The sequence below is a fragment of the Penaeus monodon genome, chromosome 18, assembly GCF_015228065.2.
Source record: "Penaeus monodon isolate SGIC_2016 chromosome 18, NSTDA_Pmon_1, whole genome shotgun sequence".
Taxonomy (NCBI): domain Eukaryota; kingdom Metazoa; phylum Arthropoda; class Malacostraca; order Decapoda; family Penaeidae; genus Penaeus; species Penaeus monodon.
Window position 1 is genome coordinate 4144826 of NC_051403.1, and position 23436 is coordinate 4168261.

Genomic DNA, 23436 nt, shown 5'->3' on the forward strand with positions numbered 1-23436 from the left:
TTTGTGTTCAGCTTCGTTTTACATGTTGCAGAGTAAATAAATGGCGCACGAGGCATTTCCTCTGCTCACTTGGCAGAAGCGCATCACACGCATGTTCGGTTCTTAAGGTTTATCATTATCAGAGCTATTCGGTTTCAATTAATTACTGTATCTTGGAATATACAAAATCAAGTAAGCATTATTCCTAAAAAGTTGTAACAGTTCATATATCATCTGAGGCTGAGAAAAATAATCGAAAATTATGCAATAGCAACACAACTAGAGGTGGGAGACCGGAAGGTCTGATCCGGAGACGTGCCAGGCCTTGCGCCCTAGCAAGATAGGAAAGTAACGACACAAACAAAACCTCTACTACTAGTAATGATAACAGTAGTGGTTGTTGTAGTAGTTGTTGCTGTAGTTGTAGTTGTAGTAGTTGTAGTTGTTATAACAGCATAAATAAAGGAATACTTGTCCAAGTGTTCTCAGACCAGTTACTTAATACGTTCAGTAAAAGCTTTGTTAATTTAAACTGTCATCGATAATATGAACACCGATATATTCACGTTAATGCACTGCAGTTGTGAGGTACTGTGATATGAGTTTATCAATGCTTATGTTATAGAGAAAGGTTTAAATTAACAAGATATATAATAAACGTATTTTCGAGGAATTGGTCATAATGAAAGGAAAAAAAATAATGACTATAGCAGTAAAGGGGAAAAAATATGATCATGAATAGCATGATATTGATTATGTTATTATTACTATTATTGCAATCAGCAGCGGCATAAGTATTAATAAAAAATGTAATAATATTACAATTGTAATATTATCACATTATTATTATCATCGTCATTATTCTCTCATTATCATCATTGCTCTAATTATCATTATTATTGTTACCATTATCATAGTTATAATTATTGCTGTAGTTTTTTTTTATCACCACCACCATCATTGATATAATCATATGAACATTATAGTTGCTGTTGACGTCACCTAATGAAAACCGCCATTGCCGGGTCGCAGGCCTCTATCAGCAAGCGGTGGCTCATTGATGTCTGGTAACCGAAGTGACTCCCAATCCACGCGCGACTCTGACTGCCTCGCATCCACCAATCAGATCCACGCGTGAGTCTGGCTCGCATCCACCAGGTTTGTGTTCACCCAGCTATCAGACCCGAATGAACAGACTATAGTACCTCTGTGCGTGTGCGTGTGCGTGTGCGCACCCCTATGCATATACGTGTGCGTGTGCGCACCTCTATTTATATATTCATAAACTGCGTTTCATCAGTGGATGGAGTGAAATCGTTCATCTCTTTCATGATCTGCTTTTATTTGTGAGTAGTTCTGTGCCGTAGCCATTGGCCTTTCCTAATTGCTTGTTTTGCTCTTACCTGTGTTTGTTTTACTTTGTTTATTTTCTTTATACTCTCGCAGTTCCTCTGTTACGCAGTAAGCATTAGTTGTATTAGGCGTTCTGCCCTTAAATACATTAAGGTTTGATAATAGAGAAAAAAACAAGGTTGTGGTTAAGAATCTTTATTCTCACCTCTAGTCAAGTATTTCACAATTCTACAGGTTACCAGAATAACCCCGCCAAGTCCTTCCCTCCTGACTGACTTGGCCAGTCGGAGGGACTCTTCAACCTGAGGGCGTGGCCTGATTAGACTATTTTCTTCCATTTACGGAAACACAAAGAGCTAACAGCCACACGCAAAAGTTCAAGAGCAGGCTAGTTGTGGGGAAGGTATTTTTTTAAAAGAAATTTTTAATTACGTTTCAACACATTTTCATGTCTTTACTTTTATCAACTAATCTTAACAAAGCCGATTTTTAAAAACTACTGTGACAGTTGGTTATGCAACAAGTTGGTACACAGTGCGGACAGCCCGACTAAACTTCATCGTTACAATACTAGCCTCTCGTTCTTCTTTACATACCTTAGGAACATTTACATAGCGCGACTTACCATAATCACTTGTCAAGAGTTCGAAACAGAAGCGAGGTGTTCGAAAGAGCCGCTTCAGCACATGATCCGAGACCGAGTGTTAGCAGCGTTTGTATCGTAAACGGATGAAGCTTAGTTTTGCTAGCCATATAAAAAGGGTGTTGAAATAAACATTCTAACACGAATAATAGGCGCTATTCTTTCGACAAGTAACAAGAATTCTGCCATGATTATAACAGATTAGGCACACGATAAATCCCTTTGAGCTCTTCGGTTTTTGAAACGTTTTATAGAAAATATAATTATTGTGGAAACAATTAAAACCCCCATATCAAAATCACCCAGGGAATTAATTTCAACTCCAGACCATAAATAATTTGTACCGTGGTGAATATTTTAATCTGTAAAAAGCATGTAAATTGCAACTGGCTGACTTTTAACTGCCGGTTATCATCAAATATGCAAATTTAAAACCAGAAGGGTAAAATTCACGAAAAGCCATCTCGGGATCTCGCAATGCCTACAGAAGAGAAAAACGTCCAAAATCAGACGAAAAATCCAAATCAAAGAGGCAAAACCACTGAAAAATTTAATAATCAATGAAAAAAACACAAAGTAGGAACGAATCAGCCAGCAATTTTTTTTCTTATTTTTCGTATTTTCACCTAATTTCTAATTGATAACAGATCTCATAACATCTAAAGAGAGGTACAAGGCACTTGAACGAAGCCACACTAGTCGCTCCTCGAGGGCAGGACCGGCAGGACCTCGACCCGACGGAGGGCGTGTGTGCTCTCTTCTGCATTCGGTTGGACGGCCACGTGTCGGCTTTACGTGTTAGGAACAATGCTTGGCCAAACCTTTATAAATATAAAACTGGCACTTTGATGCTAGGCCTAAGATGATTACAAAATACAATATATATATTTTTTGCTTTCTTTTCCCCCATCTTTAAACATATGGTGAGCATCTATGCAGAGCCTTTTGAGGTCGCCCTCAAGAACTAACAGCTGTCAAATAAAAGCACAAAGAAAGGTCAATTAATTCCTTCTATCAAGCAGAGCAACTACAAGTCATAATATTATCAAGGAAGTAAAACACACAACTCTCAGCTCATGTTCAACTAAACCTAAAAAAGATAAACTCAACAGCTGAAAAAAGACGAAGAAAGTGTCGTTTACGTGTAATGTAAAAGGAGGGAGCGCCAGTATGGGCGGTTTTTCCTTGCCCTCTTTCCTTTTCTTCTTCATTTCGAGGAGGATTTTCAAGTCGACATCAAGGACTGCGACTATTTACACGGACAGATCGTAGGAGAGCATGCTGAGGTGCAACAGAACTTAGGACTACTACTCCCACCACCATGAATGACCCCTAAGACGAGAGACTAGTTCTTCGCGGAGAGGAACCCAATCGAAATCACAGCTACTGGTAGGTGAAGGACCGACGTTGTCCTCCTTGCTGGAGACGACGATGGTCTGCCGAAACCGGCCGGCGGACGGAGGGCGTTATGGCGGGGGCGCGGCGGGGGAAGGGGCTGCGGACCAAGCCGTCCCCTGCCCTCCTTTCCCACCTCTACGCTTCCTGTGGCGGCCCGGCCTCTGCGTGCGTTGCCAGTGTGCAAGCGTGCCCGTGCATGTGTTGCAGCCTCGCTCGCCCAGCCGTGCGCGACCATTAACACGAGGAGCCCCTCGAGAAGTCAACCATCCCAGCTGCGGGTCAGCGCTCTCGAGGGGGCTGCAGCAGAGTCATCCGTCAGCTTCAAACGTCGGAGTGATACCCGGGGGAAGCTATTCCGAATTACATATTTAATATGCGTTTAATGTGACATTATTAAGCCTCGAGGCAGCTATTTTGTGCGGCATTTTGTGATGCATATAAATTCCTGGTATGAAATTAGGCCACGACTCCCGTTTGAGCTTCGACGAGGCACGGCGAGGCACGGCGAGGCACGGCGAGGCACGGCGAGGCACGACGAGGCACGACGAGGCGCCACAGAGGGATGGGCGGCGACCGGCGCCCTAGAGCTCCGTGCCGAGCCACGACACGACCTCGAGGTGGACCCTCTGGCCCGCCTGCTTGAGGAGGCTGACGGCGGCCGAGTGGCGCACCATCTCGAGCGTGTGGCCGTCCACCGACAGCAGGCGGTCGCCGCAGCGCAGCTTGCCGTCCACCGCCGCCGGCGACGACTGCACCACGAACAGCACGTGGATGGGCTCCGGCCCCCGCTGCGGGTCGGAGCCGCCCACGATGCTGAAGCCCAGCGAGGCGCCCGGCGCGCGGTGCAGCACCACGCTCTTGGAGATGTGCAGCGAGCGGGGCAGCTTCTGCCAGTACAGCCACGACGGCACGAAGTTGGCGGTGCCCAGGGACGTCTCGGGGCCCTCCAGCAGCGACAGGGTCACGCCCGCCAGCTCCGCCGTGGCCTTCAGGAGCGCCACGGCCTGCCCGTGGGTCAGCCCGAGCAGCGACTGCCCGTTCACCGACAGCAGCACGTCGCCCTTCTGGAAAGATGGAAAGTGGTAAATGAGAATGCGGAGAGAGAGGCTTATGGAGTCTCTTTTTATCTCTATTTCTGTCACACACACACGCACCCCGCACACGCACACGCACACATCCAACAAGAAGCACCACATACAGCAAAAACGAGAGTGAGAGAGAGCAAGAGGACACCGAGAGAAAGCGCAGGAGATAACAGAAAGAGAACGAGAAGGCAGGGAGAAAGCGAGAGAAAACCGAAAGGCAGCGAGAGGGAAAACGAGAGAGAACCAAAAGAGAGCGAGAGAGAAAAACAAGAGTGTGAGAGATAACCGCGAAAGAGCGAGGGAGGACCGAGAGAGAGAGGGAGGGGGAGAGGGAGAGGGAAGAGAAGAGAGAGAAGAGGAAAAGAGAGGAAAAGAAGAGGAAAGCCGAAAGAAGAGGAGAGAAAGAGGAAAGGAGAGAGAGAAACGAAAGAGGGAGAGGAACGGAGAGGCGAGAGGGAAAATGGAGAGAGAGAAGCGAGAGAGGAAGCGAAGAGAACCAAAAAACGAGTGTCTAATAAGAAACGCTCAAGTGCTGGACCCAGGGTACGAGGGGATGGTTGGCGAAGAAGATGGAGCGGGGTCACCTACGTTGCTGGGACACGCCTAGGATGGGAAGAGGAAAGTATTGAGCAGGGGGGTGAAAGGGAGATGTACGTGAAAGGCAAGAGAGGAGGCACGGGTGTGTGTAAAAGTGTTATTAATCTTATTATATTATCATTATAGTGACACTCATATAGATATATAAATATATTGATAATGATATTATATATATATATATATATTATATATTATATATTATATATGTATATAATGTATATAATGTATATATGTATGTATGTATGTATGTATGTATGTATGTATGTATGTATGTATGTGTGTGGCTGTGGGCGTGCGTATGCGTACGCGCGTGCGTGTATTCGTGTGTCGCAAATCATATTCAGCATCACAGTTCAAAGTCGTGGGATTCGCTCGACGTGGATGAGTCCTGAGCCTCCGGCCATCCCAGTCACCCACCTTGGATATGGTGACCGTCTTCTGGTGCAGCTGCGCGCTCTCGATGCGCAGCGAGCGGCGGAAGCCGTGCACGAGGTCCGCCATGTCGCTGGAATCCCTGGAGCGGCGTCCGCGCATGCGGCTGCCACAGGAGCCGTCGGCGGCGTCGCCAGCGGGCCCGACCGACACGGCCGAGCCGCCGCTCTGCAGCGACACGTCGAGGCTGGGCTGCTCGAGCAGCGTCTCGCGCGAGCCGTCCGTAGCCTCCAGGCCGTCCAGGGGGTCGCTGGAGCGCGCGCGGGCCAGCGCGTGGCGGTGGCGCGGGGGCAGCGCGGGCGGGTCCACCACGTCGTGCCTGGCGCCGCCCGCGTCCGCCCGCAGCGCCGACGTCAGCGAGCCCGAGCTCTGGTTGAGCGGCGAGCCGAGCGAGTCGCCGAGCGAGCCGTTGCTGCGGTAGAGCGGCCCGACGCCGTTCAGCGAGCCCAAGGAGCCGCTGAACGGCTCCCCCGGCGAGCTGAGCGAGCCGTTCGAGTGGCGCAGCGAGCCGTCCCTGTGCGGCGCCGACGACCCGCGCTCGTCCAGCGACTCGCACGACGCTGACAGACCCACGTCGTCCGCGCTGCCGACGACGTCCTCCAGGCTGTCGGTGACGTCGCCCAGGCTCTTGTTGATGTCCTTGTGGTGGTAGTCGAGGCGCGGCACGAGGCGGTCGGGCGCCGACTTGGTGCGCCAGTGGTGGACGGGCAGCGCCGGGTCGGGGCGCCGGAACAGGTGCTGGTACTCGGGCGGCGGCGCCGGCGAGTCCACGGCGCTGGTGGCGGCGCCGCGGCTCACCACGAGGCTCACGTGGTGCCGCGTTTGCTGGATGAGGCGCGAGGCGTGGTCGAGGCGCGCGTAGCGGACGTCGACGCCGTTGATGGCTAGGATGCGGTCGTGCGGATGGAGGCGGCCGTCCTGCGCGGCCACCGACCCGTCCAGGACCTCCATCACGAAGATGCCCGGCTCCGTGCGGCGGCCGCCCAGCTTCAGGCCCAGCTGCCGGCTGCTCTCCTTGCGCAGCGTCACCATCGTCGCCTCGCCTGCAACGCAAAGTGGCTTGAGAAGCTGATCACTCCTCGTCTGCCGAAAAATGAGTTTCCTCGCTCCTCGCCTCGCGTAATGAGAGAGAGAGAATGGAAATTCAATATGAGAGCCAATTACAGCTCATAGGGAGCCTATTTTCCTATTTCCCGCCCCGATGGAAACAGCCGGCGAGCGCTAACCCATCGCGTGAAGCGCTATAATCTACCACATAATTTAATTAGCCGTCCCGGCCGCCGATCCAATCTGCGAACGCTAAAAAGCCCGCCGCTAAAACGTGGTCGGTTCATGGCAAAAACGGGAGACCAGTTTTTCCTCTTTATTCTTTCTTTTTTACTTGGCCCGACCGAATGTGGAAAGAGAAATCCACATTTAAAGGACTTACCCGGTCTATAGGCGTAGGTGATGACCGAAAACCTTGCTTTCTTAAAAAATTACTTTACACGGAAGGGAAGCGATGAAACCTCTGATTTCATCAGATAATGAACTGCTTATTGTGATCTCTCAGTAACCATCATTTAGGTATATATTTTTTCCGGGGGATCGAGAGGGATGGAGGGAGAGGGAAAAAGAAGGAGAGAGAGATAGGGAGGAAAGGAGAGGAGGACGGGAAAGCGGGGGAAGAGGAGAGACAGAAAAAGAAAGAGAGAGAGGGAGAGGGAGGGAGAAAATTCTTGGTTCCTACCGCCTGATCCTTGATTAGTTCCCTCTTTTTCTTTCTCTCTCTCATTTTTACTCTCTTTTCATTTCCACCCAGCGATGGGAAATTAAACGAAATTTACACTTCACTTTTACCTTTATTTTTTTCCACCTTTTTTGAGTCGAAAGCCGAGCGTTATTGTGACAACGAACTTTTGACCGTAAGAAAAGCACTCTTTCAAGTTTCTCATGAAAGAAACGAGAACAAAAGCTGCTGTAAGAAATGGCCGCGAAATCCAACACGAAATGCCGCCACGTTTCGGATCCCTGGCCCTCCCTCCCTCTCAGGTGTATGGAACAAATGCCCGTCAGTTTACAAAAATTTCGTATTTCATTTAATTTTCGTTTTGCCATTTCGTATTACCCCCCCCCCCCCTCCCCGTACTTGCAGACGCATCGAAAATATTCTTCATACAAAAGGAAACAAAACCAAGAGCAGCTAATTCAGAATGCAGCTCCTCTCTCCTTGCATTTCAGATTAAGCATAATCCATACAGAAAATCTCTCTCGAAAAAGAAAAGAAACAGAAGAATAAAAAGGAAATGGAAAAAAAAGAGAGAGAAAGAAACCAGTCTCTTACTCTGAAGAACTATTGATACTCTTCCCAAAAATCCCGACGATGTAATGGACATTCGGAGTGCAGTATTGCCAGCATCGCAAGGCTAACACACAAAAGCCAAGGCATCGCGTCCTTCCTGCTAAGTGTAAAATGCAGGAGAGGTGCGCAGAAGGCGGACCTCATTTCTGAATTCTGGTTTTCACTTCTTTTCGTCGTTATTTCGCTTGATTTTGATATTTGATTTTGTATTTGAAGACAGTGCCCTTGCGCAATTAACCTTCCAGTCGGAAATCATAATAAATAATGATAATGATAATTATAATAAAATAATAATGATAATAATAACAATAATAGTTAATAATATTCATAATGATAATAATGAAAATAATAATAATGATGATAATAGTGATATCAACAACAACAATGATGATAATAATAATAATAACTACATAAGAAAATAGCAGGAACAACAGCAATCTTATAATAATCATAATAAGAACAACTATGATAATTACCAATAAAAATAACACTAGCATTTTTATAATTAATCAAAAATTATTATAACAATAACGATAGCAGTTAATTTAGGGTACAAAAACAAATTCATCCCACTGACTATTAGAATATAAACTTTAATTACACACGTAAAACAAACAAACAAACAAACAAACAAACACCGCAGCCAACAAGACCCATCAAATCACACACGTGCCCCCCCCCCCTCCCCCCCCGTGGTCGCACCCAAGGAAACCAGCAGCTGCTCTTTACGACGTCATCAACCGCCCCCCCCTCTTGCCCTCTCCTGCTCCCCTTGCCTCTTCCTCCCCCCCTTCCTCCCTCTCCCCCTCTCCTTGTTCACCCCTTTATTTCCTCCTCTTCGCCCCTCCCCTCCCCTTCCTCGCTTTCACACCCTCCCTCCCCCATCCCTCCTCCCCCCTTGGCCACTCCCTCGCCCTGCTCCGTCCTCGGTCTTTCCTCCCTTCCCTTAACCTCCCTCTCCCCTTCCTCCCTTGCCCTACCCTCCCTCTCCCTCCCTTCGCCTACCCTCCTCTCCTCCTTCGCCTCCCTCTCTCTCCCTTCGCCTACCCTCCCTCTCCCTCCCTTCGCCTACCCTCCCTCTCCCTCCCTTCGCCTACCCTCCTTGCCCTCCCTCCTCTCTCTTTGCCTATTCTCCTCCCTTCGCTCGGCCTCTCCTCCCTTCGCCCTCACCCCTCCTCCTCCTCCCCCTCCTCCCTTCGCCCTCACCCCTCCTCCTCCTCCCCCTCCTCCCTTCGCCCTCACCCCTCCTCCTCCTCCCCCTCCTCCCTTCGCCCTCACCCCTCCTCCTCTTTATCTTCCCCTCCTCCTCCTCCTCCTCCCCCTCCCATCGCCTCTGCTCCTCCCCTCACCCTCACTATCGCCCCCACCCCCCTTCCTTCACCTCCTCCCCTCATCCTCGACCCCCTCCCCTTATCACCCCATATTCCCTCCTCCCTCCTCCCCCCATCCCACCCCTGCAACCGCACGCACTCGCACCCTTGCAACAAGCCGTGCAACCCGCTGCCATAACCCACACGTTCCCGACGAAGAGAAGAGAGGAAAGGAGGGGGAGGGGGAGGGAGGGGAAGATAGAGAGGATGAGGGGGGAAAGGGGAGGAGAGGGAAGGAGAGGAGAGAGGGAAGGGGAGGGAGAGAGAGGGGAGGGAGAGGGAGAGAGAGACCGAAACCGGGAAAAAAGCGGAACTCCGAGAAAGGGGAGGAGAAAAAGTCCGATTCCGGTTCCGAGGATCGTCGCTTCCACGTGAATTCGACCTCCTCCTTGGCCTCCTCCTCCTCTTCCTCCCTCCCTCCCTCCCTCTCTCTCTCTCTCTCTCTCTCTTTCTCTTTCTCTCTTCTTTCTTTCTTTCTTTCTTTCTCTTTTTCTTTTCTTTCTCTTCTTTCTTTCTCTTTCTCTTTCTCTTTCCTCTTCCCTCTCTTCTCCTTTCTCTTCCATCTCTCTCCTCCTCTCTCTCTCTCTATTTTTTCTCCCTCCCTTCCTCTCTCCCTATCTATTTCCCCCTCTCTCTCTCCCTTTCCTTCTCTTCTCCATTCCCTCCCTCTTCTCCTTTCTCTTCTCTCTCTTCTCATCTCTCTCTCTCTCTCTCTCTTCTCATTCTCTCCTCTCTCTCTTCTCTCTGCTTTGCCTTTGCCTCTCGATCCCCCCCTCCTCCCCTTCGCCCCAACCCAAGGCAACCTTCGCTCATCTGTCTCCACCGCCATACCCCCTCTCCCCCGCTCTTAGTTTGTATAATTCAAGGGCCCTCGCACCTCAAAGTCTATTATACGAGAGAGAGAGAGAGAGAGAGAGAGAGAGAGAGAGAGAGAGAGAGAGAGAGAGAGAGAGAGAGAGAGAGAGAGAGAGAGAGAGAGACTAAACAATCAAAAAAACAAAACCCTACCACAAAAAAAAAAATAAATAAATAAAAAACACCATCACAGACAGAAAAAGCGGAAACAAAAAGCTGCAGGGCGGCCCTCTACGAAGGGAAAGCAGCAATTTGTCGGAGTGTCGACGAAAGCAACGGCGAGAGCAACGGCGAGAGCAACGGCAGGGATCCAATTAAACGCACAAGACAATCCGGAGACACTTCATTCCCGGCCGCTTTGAGTCGGCGGACGGGAATTATTATATTCCGCCTCTCTGTTTCACTCCGTTTCTCGACCTCCCTTCGGGTCTAATTAATACTTTTTTTTTTTTCGAGAGAGAGAGGGTGTCGGGGAAGGTAAATAAAACGCAGAGTGCAAACAGGAACCACAAGCGTTAAATTTTCCCAACGAGGAAGAGGTAAAGGTGTTGTGACGAACAGACAGCGGTATAAAAAAAGGGAAAAAATATATTTACGCGACGCATTTGGAAACATACACACATATAGGAGTGTCACCGTGTCAAGTGAGGAAATGGTGTCAAGGGTGTCAGGGGCTGTCACGGGGGTGTCAAGGGAGGGTCAGGGAGTGTCAAGGGGGAGAGGGGGAGCGAGAGGTGCCTGACCTGGGGCTACTTTAGATTAAATTGTAAGGATTGACTAAATACTGACGGGATGTCCTGACGCAGCCTTTATCCTCGAGGGCGCGAAAGCCTCCTTGAGTGACGGGCATTAGGGCACAATGGGGCTGGGGGGGGGAGGGGGGAGGAGGAGGGGGCGAAGGTGGGGGCGGAGGAGGAGGGGAGGAGGAGGGGGGAGGGGAGGGAAAGGGAGGGGGGATGAAGAGGGGTGAGGGGAAGAGGAGGGGGGGGAGGGTGGAAGAGGAGAGGGAGAGGGGAAGAGGAGAGGGGGAGGGGAAGAGGAGGAGGGGGAGAGGGGAGGGGAGAGAGGGGAGGGAGGGGAAAGGAGGAGGGGGAGGGGAGGGAGAGGGAAGAGGGGGGGAAAAAGGGAAAGGGAAGAGGAGAAGGGACGAGGGGAGGGAAAGAGAGAGGTGAGGGAGGGGAGGTGAAAAAAGGGGGGGGAGAGGGAGGGGAAGAGGAGGAGGGAGTGAGGAGGGGGGAGGGAGGGGGAGGGGGAGGAGGGAGGGAAGAGAGGAGAAGGAGGGATGGGGATAAGAGAGGAAAAGAAATGAGATGAATGAGGGGAGAAAGAGAGGAGGAGAGGAAGAAAGGGAGAGGAGGGAGGAGAGGGAGGAGGAGAGGAGGAGGACGAGGAGGGGAGAGAGGGAGAAAAGAGGAAGAGAAGAATCAACGACTGTGAAATGGAAATTGGAAGGGAGAGAGTAAAGAAAGGGAACGGAAAGAAGAGAAAGAGGGGAAAAGGGTCAGAAAGAGAGTAAGAGAAGGGCGGGGGGAGATAAGGGGAAGAGGTGGAAGAGGAAGGAAGGGGGGGGAGAGGAAGCGGGAGGAAGTTGAGGAAAGAGTGGAATGTGAGGAATAGAGCGAATGGAAGGTGGTGGGAGAAGGAAGCAAAGATAATTCACTTGAGGGAGAGGAGGTAAGGTAAGGGGGAAGGGAGTTGGAAAAGACAAAGGGAGGGCAGAGGAAGGACGGTTGGGGAAGAGAGAAGGGAAGGGAGAGGGGAAAAAACAAGGAACAAAGGGAAAGATTCATTCTACCAACGAAAGATATCCGATGCCTTTTCCGCGACTTCCTGCCGGCTAGCTTGCAAGCAACCCCCGCCCCACCCCTCCCCCCCTTCCCTGAACCCGCCCCTACCCCTTTACCTCCCCCCTACCCCCTACCTCCAGCCCCGCCGCCCACACACGCCCCTTCCGAACTTTATAACGACGCGCTCCCGCCCCCCTCTGCCTGCCCTGCCCCTCATGGCTCGCCTGCTCGGACAGGCAAGGACATGGCAGGTATGCAAATAGATGTAAATAGATAGAGAGAGAAATCCGTGTCGACAGGTGTGAGGTACGGGGGTGGGGTGGGGGGGAAGAGAGGGGAGAGGGTATAGCGAGGAGGGAGAGGGAGGCAAATGAAGAGACAGGGGTGGTGGTGATGATAATGTGATAATGAATAGTGATTGATAATGATATTAAAGAAAGGATTAAATGAAAAAAAGATCACCCCGGGGGACAAAACAATCTGCTCCGAAAAACCACCACAAACCAAACAGTCACAAAAAAGCCTTCGATCTAATTAAGAGCCACTAATTACATCATTACGCAGCGAATGAGTGTAAGGCCCATGGAAATCATGACGTCAAATAGTCTTGCACTCTCATTATCAGCGGCCTCCCTGCACACGTGGCGAGTCTGCATTATCTTTACGGCGAAATTACCTTTGTTAACGACGACGCAAAAAATATACATTAACGAAAAACGAAAATAACGACAATGAAACGCGAGTGATGAAAGGTGGAGGTGGGGGGGGTGGGGAGCGGGAGAGGGGTAGGTGCGTTGTAGATTATTAAAAAAAGGGGGGGGGGACGAAAAAATGTTATGAAGAAGCAAAACGCAAATTTAATGAAGTGGATAAGTGAATTTTCTTTCCACAATGCGAAATCAACGTTGTTTTTTACTGTCTGCCTCAACAAAGTAACGAGTGGAATGGATGGGCAATTTTGCCTTTAATCTGTTTATACTCTCGCAATTTCAGGACAACAAGGTTCGTGTACCATAATACTATATAGATGTCTGCATAAAAAAATGAATAAATAAATAAGCAAACATACACACACACACAAAAAAATTAAAACAACAAACGTAAAAACACAACACACGTACCACACAACAAAAACACACACCCCACACAAACACAAAACCCCAACACAACCACAACCCCCCACAAAAAACACCACTATGTAATATGTTGCGGTGATGGTGTGTTGGTGGCGTGTGGTGTGTTTGGTTTGTGTGGTTGTGGTGTGGTGTTTTGGTGTGTGTGTGTTTGGGGGTTGGTGTGTGTGTGTGTGGGTGTTGTGTTTTGGGGGTGTGGTTGTTGTGTGGGTGTGTGTGTTGTTGTTGTGGTGTGTGTGTTGTTTTTTACTTGTGTGTGATGGTGGGTGTGTGTGGGTGTGTGTGGTGTGGTGTGTTTTTGTGTGTGTGTGTGTGCGGTGTGGCGTGTTTCGGGGGTGTTTGGGGTTTGTTTTGTGTGTTGGTTGTGTTGGGGGGTTTTTGGTGTGTGGGCCTTTTTGGGGTGCGGTGTTGTGCGGGGTTGATTGGTGGGGTGATTCCCGGGGTGCATTCCCGGAGGGTGGTGTGCATTTCCCGGGACTGTGGATTCCGTTACGTGTGCCATTCCGTGTCGTGTGCGTGGCATTTCCTGGCGGTGCGTTGCATTCGTGTGCGTTGATTCCTGGCGTGTGCCCGGGGGGTGCGTGGCATCCGGGGGTGGTGTGCATTTCGTGTGCGTGTGATTCCCGTGTGCGTGTGCCTGGGGATTGGGGGCGTGTGATTTGGTACGTGGGGCATTCCGTGTACCCCTGTGATTCCGGTCGTTTGGGGGCATTCCCTGTCGGGGGTGGGATTCGTGTCGTTTTGCGTGGATTCCGGGGCGTCGTTGCCCCTGTGGAATTTTGGGGGGGTTTTTCGTTTCGGGGTGCATTCCGGTGCGTGTGGTGGCATTGCGTGTGCGTGTGCATTCCGTGCGTGTCTTCGTGTTTCGGGCGTGTGCATTCCCTGTACGGTGCGTGTGCATTTGTGTCTGTGCGTGCATTCGTGTCGTGTGCGTGGATTTGTGTGGTTTTCCTATTAAACATATACCCCAACAAAAGATTTCCAAAAGGGTGAGATTTTTTTTTAAACATTTCAAACGCATTGATGAAAATGAAACGGGTCATTAACTCAAAGGGAGGATAACAAGGCCCGACCGCGCTGAGGAGGGAAATACACGCCGTCCGTCAGAGGAGCAGCCGACGCAGGGAAAGGGAGGGAGCGAACGGAGGGAGGGAAAGGGAGGGAGCGAACGGAGGGAGGGAAAGGGAGGGAGCGAACGGAGGGAGGGAAAGGGATAGGAGGAAAGGAAAGGAGAGGTGATGGAAGAAAAACGAAGGGAGAGAGAGCGAGAGACAGACAGACAGACAGACACAGACAGAGAACGAAAGAAAACAAGTACAAACAAGAAAAGAAATAACGAAAAATAAAAAAGATAGGACGCCCCTCTCCGCCCCCCCCCCCCTCTCACCTCTCGGCGGCGCATGGGAGACGACAGAGCAGACCAAGAGATCTCCTGCAGCATCTTCTTCTCGTGCCTCGATGGGATGCTCTCTCTCTTTCTCTCTCTCTCTCTTTCTCTCTTTCTCACTCTCTCTCTCTCGTCTCGCCATTGACACGGGGCGAGAGAGAGAGAGAGAGAGAGAGAGAGAGAGAGAGAGAGAGGAGAGAGAGAGAGAGAGAGAGAGAGAGAGAGAGAGAGAGAGAGCGCCCCGACATGTCTCAGTCCTGTTGACGACTCTTGTTCGATCTCGGCGATTACGGAAAGGGGATTGGTAAAACGGGGGAGAATACGAGAGAGGGAAGAAAAGAAGAAAAAAGAGAAGAAGGAAAAAAAGAAAAAAAGAGAAAAAAGAAAAAAGAAAAAGAAAGAAAGAAAGAAAAAGAAAAAAAAAAGAAAAAAGAAAAAAAGCGAAGAATATCAGAGAGGAATGAGAAAAATACATACAATATAAAAATGAAATACATCCCAGAGAAAACATGAAAAAATCTAAAATACAAGGAATAAGAAAAAACGAAAGCATTCGAAAGAGACAGAAGTAATAAAAAATAAAACGAAAACGCAAAATAAAAAAAAAATGAATAAATAAGAAAAAGAAAATATCACTGCCAATGCGCGACTGGAATAAGTTTTAGCTTGGAAACAGTGCTTAAGCTTCAAGCCTTTGATACACGGCTCTGGGTCTCTCGCTCTCGCTCTCGCTCTCGCTCTCGCTCTCGCTCTCGCTCCCCCCCCTTTCGCTCCCCTCCGTTTCTCGCTCCGCCCCGTCTCGTCTCGCTCCGTTTCCCCTCTCCCTCTCCCTCTCGCTTCGCTCTGCTTTTTTCGTTTCCCCCTTCGCTCTCGCTCTCGCTCTCGCTCTCGCTCCGCTCTCGCTCCCCCTTTTCCCCTCTCCCTTCCCTCCCCCCGCTCTCGTTTTTCGCTCTCGTTTCTCGTTTCTCGCTCTCGCTCTCCCCCTCCCCCCCTCTCGCCCCTCCCTCTCCCTCTCGCTCCTCCCCCTTCCCCCTCCCCTCCGCTCTCGCTCTCGCTCTGCTCTCACTCGCCCCCACTCGTTTCGCCCCACTCCCTCTCACCACCCCTCTCTCATTCCCCTCCACTACTCACTCTCTCCACTAAATCTAATCCACTAATTCCTCCACTCCCCTTTTCCCCCCACTCACTCTCCTCACCCATCTTTTCTCACTCATTTCCTTTCTACCCACCCCTTTTCTATCACTCTCTATCACTCTCTCTCACTCACTCTTTTTATCACTCTTCCCCACTCACTCACTCTCACCACCCCTTTTTTTCTATCACTCTACTCTTCACTCACTCTCTCTCACTCACTCCTTTTTTTTCCATCCACCCCTCTTTTCTATCACTCTCTCTCACTCACCCCCTTTTAAATCACTCTTCCTTCACTCACTTTTCTTTCTTTTCCCCTCTCTTTTCACCCACTTCTTTCTATCACTTTTCTCTCCCCACTTTTCCTTTCTTTTTCACTCTCTCCTCCCCCCACTCTTTTTTCCTAAAATTTTTCCCCCTCACCCCCACTCTCTTTCTTTTTCACTCTCCCCTCACTCCCCCCCCTCTTTCTATCCTCTTTCCTCTCACTCCTCTTTTCTATCACTCTCTCCTCCTCACCTTTTCTTTCTATCACTCTCTCTCACTCACTCTCTTTCTATCACTCTCTCTCACTCACTCTCCTTTCTTTTCACTCTCCCCTCTCCCCCCTCTCCCTCTCCCCTCCCTCCCCTCTCTCTTTTTTAGGGAACACTCTCTCTTCCCCTCTCTTCTCTCTCCCCCCCTCTCTCTCTCTCTCCTCTCTCTCTCTCTCCTCTCTCTTTTTCCCCTCTCTCTCTCTTTTTCCCTTCCTCCCCTTTTCTTTTTTTCTTTCCTCCCCTTTTCTCTTCTCTCTTTTCTCTTTCTCTTTTTTTTCTCCTCTCTCTCTCTTTTCTTTTCCCCTCTTTTTTCTCTCCCTTTTTTCCCTCCCTTTTCTCTTTTCTTTTCTCCCCTCTTCCTCTCTTTTTCTCTCTCTTTTCTCCTCTTTTTTTCCTCTCTCTTTCTCTCTTTTTTCCTTCCTCTCTCCCCCCTTCTCTTTTTTCTCTCTTTTTTCCCTCTCTCTCCTCTCTCCTTTTCTCTTCTCTTTTTCTCCTTTCTTCTCTCCTTTTTCCCCCCCCTTTTCTCCGCTCTCTTCCCCCCCTTCTCTCCTCTCTTTTCCTCCATCTCTCTTTTCTCTCTTCCCCCCTCTTTTCCCCTCCTTTTCCCCCCCTCCCCCCATCTCTCGCTTTCCCCTCCCCTTCTTCTCGCTCTTCCCCCCCCCTCTCTCTCTCGCTCTTCCCCCCCCTCTCTCTTCTTTTTCCCCCCCCACTCTTTCCTCTCCCCCCCCTCTCTTTTCCCTCTCTTTCCCCCCCCTCCCCCCCCCTCTCTCTTCTCTCTCTTTTCCCCCCTTTTCCTTCTCTTCCCCCCCTCTCTCCTCTCTCTTTTCCCCCCCCCCCCTCCCCTCTTTTTCCCCCCCTTTTCTCTCTCTCTTTCTTCTACCCCCCCCCTCTCCCTTCCAATCTCCTAGTCTTATTCGAGAAGCAAATCCTCTTATTTCGGGTCTCAAAACACAGCCTCCCTCTCGCTATATTCCGACGGAGGGATTTCATCTCCTCCCTTCCCACGCCGCAAGGAAAAAAATCCCCCCGAAAAAAAATGGGGGACGGGAGAGGGTTTCCCGGGATTACGAGTTTCCCGGAATTAGCGAAAATTTCGGTTTTTAGCGGAAACGGCCCGTTCAACACGATTTGCTTTTTCGGTTTAAACCCCGTCCACGCCGTCCCGGGGCGCCGGGAGATGAGCTTTTTTTGAGGGGGGAGGCTCGAAGAAAGGGGGGGGAAAAAAGGGGGGGGGGAGGAGGGGGGGGGGAGGAGGGGGGGGAGGAGGAGGGGAGGAGGAGGAGGAGGAGGGGGAGGGGGGAGGAGGAGGAGGAGGAGGGGGGGGGGGAGGGGGGAGGAGGAGGGGGAGGGGGAGGGGGGGAGGGGAGGGGGGAGGGGAGGGGGGGAGGGGGAGGGGGGGGAGGGGGAGGAGGGGGGGGGGGGAGGAGGGGGGGAGGAAGAAGGGGAGGAGGAGGAGGTGGTGGGGGTTTGGGGTGGTGGTGGTGGTGGTGGAGGGGGAAGGGAGGGAGGTGGAGGTGGAGGGGAAGGGGAAGGGGAAGGGGAAGGGGAAGGGGAGGAGGAAGGAGGAGTCGAGAAAGAGGTGAAGAATGAAGAAACATAAGAGGAGAAGATTAAGGATAAGAAGGAAAAGGAGAAAATTAAGAAAAACAACCAAAACAAGAAAAGAAAGAGAAAGGGAGAAAGAAGACGAAATATAATAAAATACGAAAGGGCAGTGGTTGTAGTAGAAGAAAAAAAGAGAAAAAAAAATAAAGAAAGGAAGGAGAGGAGGGGAGGGAAAAAATAAAATCTCAGTTTCCCAAGGGAAAATTGTTGACTTTTTTGTGTTCCTGTCTTTCTTTTTTCGGGGGGAAGGGGGGGGGGGGAGTTTGAAACTTTTAAGTGTCGAGTCCTGCAGTCATTCGGACCTTGCAACCACTGCTCCAGAATTTTAAGGCTGCAGGAAGCTCTCGTTCCGTTGCAGGCGCCTCTTATACACGGGCGGAGAAATATGCACACATGTGGTCTCCCTCCCTCTCTCCCTCCCTCCCTCCCTCCCTCCTCCCTCCTCCCTCCCTCCCTCTCCGTCTCTCCCTAAATAACAAGACCAAAATCCACCTCCATGACCCTTTTTTCGACATAAACAAAGCAGACGCAAGACTTCCTTTATTCTGTATGCAACAACTAAACGCACTTAAGGCCACACAATAAACCACGGCAACTACCGCCAATAACGCACCCCCCTCCCCCTCCCCCTTTATACCCACTTGCTCTGCCGGGGCGGACCGTGATTTCAAACTCCCTCCGGACGTTATCTATTATTATCCTGCTTCTGTCTGCCCGCCGTCTGCCCCGCCAACTTGCTGCCTCCTACTTGCCTGCCGCCGAGGAGAGAGGAGGAGGGGAGAGGGGGAGGGGGGGGAGAGGGGAGGGGGGGGAGGGGGAAAAAAAGAGAGAAAGAGAGAGAGAGGGAGAGAGGAGAGAGAGAGAGAGGAGAGGGGAGAAAAGAGAGAGGGGGAGAAGAGAGAGAGAGAGAGAGAGAGAGGGGGGGGGGGGGCAGACAGACAGACAGACAGACAGAAACCAAGAAAGTTATGATGAGAGTCGCGAGAGAAAGTGAAAGCTTGACCTAGAAGTGTTGGAACCGAACGAAAAAGGCCGAGATTTATTAAAGTTCGTTCTCTTTCCATAGGAATACGTGTCTCTAATAAACTATCGGCCAGGTCGATCGATGTAACTAAACGTATTGCCTTTGCCTAATAAAAGAAACACTGTTAAAAATACGCCCCCTTACCAAAGACCGAATTAGCCCCCCACTTTTGCAAAAAAACGCCAAAATTTGACAAACCAATGAATAAAATACAATCGAAAAAAAACCATCGCTCACAAACCACCTGGCTGGACGTGGTGGCTAGTGGAATCTGGCGCGGCGCCCGTGGAGCTTGGCGACAGCGTCCTTTGAGCCTCGATCCTCTCCCGGTAGACGCCCAGCCTGAGCACAGCCTGGGGGCGTCGCAGGGCCTGGCAGACTTGGTGGGTGGCCCAAAGGGATGTCCACGCCCCCATTTGAGATTTGGGTTCCGGGGTGCGGCGGCCCCTTGCGCCACGAGGGCCCCAGGGAAAAAACCTCCTGGACCACCACGCAGCGCTGGCGGGGAGAACAGAGGGGTTGGGATGATGGTCGGGACGGAGGGCCAAGTGTATAAATGAAAGAACAGGTAAAACATACATTAAAAAATTAGTAAAACTTCATTTTGGTCTCGTGTAACGACATAGCAAAGCGAAACAGTAATGCACAACGGGGACAATGAAGATCTGAACAAACAGTGCGAACCGATGCATTAAAGTTGAACACTGATATATATGTTTTAAGTTCAACATGAAGACCTCGGGATACAGAGCGTCATGATACGTTAAAGCGGAACATTAATATATGCAGTGCGTTAAACTGGATACCATCAGCATTTAGGGTATTAAGACGGCAGGCGTTCACGTTAAATTGGAAGACAGTGGTACGTTTAATTGGCAATTACAACACAGTAACATAATAGCTTTAAACGGACCCCTTTACGCAAAGTGTGTTTCGTTTCCTGAATTATCTTCTCTTCCCCATTTCCATTGCACCTTCTCTCCTCTCTTTCTACCTTTCTCTCCTTTCTTTCTCTCTTTCTCCCTATCTCTGCTCTTTCTCCCTTTCTCTCCTCTCTTTCTCTTTCTCTCATTTCTTTCTCTCTTTCTCTCCTTTCTTTCTCTCTTTCTCTCCTTTCTCTCGCTTTTTTTCTCCTTTCTTTCTCTCTGTGATTCTCTCTCTTTCTCTCTGTGACTCTCTCTCTCTTTCTTTCTGTTACACCCCCCCACTCCCCGCCCCCCCACCCCCACCCCACACACTCATATTCTCTCGCTCTCGCTCTCGCTCTCTCGCTCTCTCGCTCTCTCGTTCTCTCGTTCTCTCGTTCTCTCGTTCTCTCGTTCTCTCGTTCTCTCGTTCTCTCGTTCTCTCGTTCTCTCGTTCTCTCGTTCTCTCGTCTCTCTCTCTCTCTCTCTCTCTCTCTCTCTCTCTTCTCTCTTTCTCTCTTTCTCTCTCGCTCTCTCTCCCTCTCTCGGCTATCTCTCTCTCTCTCGCTTTCTCTCTCTCTCTCGCTCTCGCTCTCGCTCTCGCTCTCGCTCTTTCTCTCTCTCGCAGTCGCCTCTAACTTCTCACCTTCTAACAACTTGGAACTTTAAGCTTACCATCGACACCATAAGACAGACTCCACCATCCGACAACACAATACAGTGCGACGGTTTAGGCAAAAAATAGACAGAAAATAATCATGATGGATGTTGATGTTGATGTTGATGTTGATGTTGATGGTGGTGATAGTGATAGTGATGGTGATGGTGATGGTGATGGTGATGGTGATGGTGATGGTGATGGTGATGGTGATGGTGATGGGTGATGGTGATGGTGATGGTGATGACGATGACGATGACGACGACGACGACGACGACGACGACGACGACGACGACGACGATGACGATGACGATGACGATGACGATGATGATGATGATGATGATGTTGATGGTGATGATAACGATGCGTGTGTGCATGCGTGTGCGTGTGTGTGCACGCGCGCACGCGCGTGTGCGTGTGCGTGTACTTATAAAACAATGAAAAGAACAGAGAGGAAATACACAAACAAGAAATCCCCAGCAATAAACTCCAATAATAAACAGCGCAGTCCTTCCGCATCAAGCGAGATCGAGTCAATTTCCTTCCTTCGCTAAAAAATAACCTCGTCGGTCGTCCGGCGAGTCGTCTTCTCCTCCTCCCCCCTCCCCTTCTCCCCCTCCTCCTCCTCCTCCTCCTCCCCCTCCTCCTCCCCCTCCTCCTCTCCCTCCTCCTCTCCCTCCTCCTCCTCAGGAAAACGCTCCTTGGTCCTTGAAGAGGCATAACGCGCCTCTGGGCTTCCCTCCTCCTCCTCCTCTTTCTCCTCCTCGACTTCTCCTTTGCCTTTGTCCTCCCCTTCCCTCTACTCGTCTTTTCCGCCTTCTTCTCCTCCATTCTTCTTCTTCTTCTGTTCCTCCATTTGTCCTCCTTTCCATGTTTTTTTTCGCCTTCATCTTTCTCTTCCTCTTTCACATCCTCCATCTCTTTTTCTTTTACTGCGTCTTTACCTTCTCATTCTTCTTTGCACTCTTCTTATTCCTTTGTTTTCTTCCCGTTACCCTTCTACCGCCACTCCCCCATTTTCTTCATTTATCTATTTCTCTTTTCACTTTTCTTTCCTCCTTCTATTCATCTTCTTTTACCCTCCTCCCCTTCTCCTTCTTTTCTCACTCTTCCTCTTCCTCTTCTTTCTACTTATTTTTCTCCTCTTCCTCCTCCTCCTCCTCCTTCTTCCCCCTCCATTCCCCATCCACCTCCTCCTCCCCCCACCCCATTCTCCTTTCTCCTTCTCCTCCTCCTCCCCATTCTCTTTCCTCCTTCTCCCCCCCATTCTCCTTCCTCCCTTTCCTCCTCCTCCTTCTGCTCCTCCTTCGCCCCACCTCAACCTCTTCTTCGTGCCTCCCCCCCCCCTCGCCACCCACACCCCCACCCAACCCCAGCCACCCCCCCTCCCCCGGTCCCTTCGGCAAAGCACAATTTCGGTTGATCATTCCACGGACTGCGAAGGAGGCGAGACGGAAGAAAAGGGAGAAAGGAAAGAAACGAAATGAAAAGAAAATGAAAAGAAAACCCGATTACTACAAAGGGGTAAGGGTGACAGAATAGAAGGGGTGAAGCAGGGGGGGGGGAGGGAAGAGAAGAGTAGAGGGTGAGAGGAAGGGAGGGAGAGAGGGAAGGGAAGGTGGGGAGGGAGGGGGAGGGAGGGAGGGGGAGAGGGGAGGGAGATGGAGAGGGAGGGGGGAGGGAGGGAAGGCGAGAACACACAGGAGCAGAGTGAAAGAAGAAAGGGGAGAAGAAACATGGAGAGAAGGAGGAAGAAGGAGAGGGGAGAGGATCAGAATGGAAAGGGTCTGGGAGAGGAGAAAAGAGAGTGAAGAGCAGAGAGAGAGCGAGAGAGGCAGGAGGAGGAGGAGGAGGAGGAGGAGGAGGAGGAGGAGGAGGAGGAGGAAAGGGGGAAGGGAGGAGGGAAAGGGGAAGGAGAAGGAGAAGGAGAAGGAGAAGGAGAAGGAGGAGGAGAGGAGGAGGAGGAGGAGGAGGAGGAGAGGAGGAGGAGGGGAGGAGGAGGAGGAGAGGAGGAGGAGGAGGGGAGGAGGAGGAGGAGGACGACGACGACGACGACGACGACGACGACACACAAGAGAGGAAACTCAGCAGTCGGAAACAGAGGGGGCGGGTATAGGGGGAGGGGGAGAGGGACAGCCACTCGAAAGTTACAACCACATTAGCATAAGCGGAACAGCTGTCTGTGTTTTCAGAGTTTATTCTTCAACTGATGTCTAGATGTGGTTGAAACTGGGAGTCGGTGCCTTTGTCCAAATGTGCAATACGCGATTTCTTACATTATTTCATCCTCAGTTACCTGCTGTCCGCTGCAAAAATGCAATTGCAAAAGAATATAGTCCCCTGATCATATTCATTAAAGACGATAACCCTCTACTTTCGCTATAAATCCCCACACATTTTTTTCTCTCGAACTTATCCCCCACCTCCCTCAAATAAATCTATTTAAAACCTATTTTGTTCACCTTTCAATCACGTCCCTTCCTTCCTGCAATCTTTCACTTCCCCCCTCTGGCTTTTCCCCCGCTTCCCTCCTCCTCAAATCGCGGCTGAGTGCATTGCAACATGTCAATTCCGCCGCATTTGCAGGATCGGCGAATAATCGGCAGGTGTCAATCGCTCCTGAAAGCGGCGGAGACAAGCTCGGCGCCGCGGGAGGGAGGGACGCCGAGATCGCCAACAAAGATATGGTTGCAGAAAGAGATAAAGGGAAAAGTGAATAATAAATAGATAAATGGAAAATGAATAAATATATATATAGAAGGATAAAAGGAAAATTTAATAAGTGAATGAATAGAAGAAAAATGAATAAATAAATAAAGAAATGGATAAAAGGAAAAGTGAATAAATAAATAAATAGATTAATGAATGAATACATAATAAAAATAAATACACAAATATATGAATAAATAAATAAATTAGTAAATCAATAAAAACTGAATAAATGAACAGATGAATAAATAAATATACATATAAATTAATTAATCCAAATCTAAAAAAATAAATAAATAGATGAATAAATTAATAACAACGAATAACTAAACATACGAATTAATAAATATATATAAATGAATAAATAAGATATAAAATAAAAAGAACAGACAAACAAATAAATGAATAAACCAAATAAACGGCAACTAAACAAATAATCGCGCAAAAAAGCGAACGCAAATTTATCCGAAACTAAAATATTCGCGAAACAACACAGGGAAGCGTCCAA

The 23436-nt window shown here is 49.8% G+C and overlaps 1 protein-coding gene across 1 annotated transcript; it reads right to left on the reverse strand.

The window, feature by feature from the left end:
- Positions 1-1511: 1511 nt before the first annotated feature.
- On the reverse strand, positions 1512-19035 carry LOC119584198 (ligand of Numb protein X 2-like; the record flags this gene model as incomplete). Its single annotated transcript, XM_037932699.1, is given in 3 exon segments — positions 1512-4490; positions 5406-6530; positions 18901-19035. Coding segments are annotated over 3 exon segments (1796 nt in total), but the record flags the coding sequence as incomplete, so codon positions are not given.
- Between the last annotated feature and the right edge of the window lie 4401 nt (positions 19036-23436).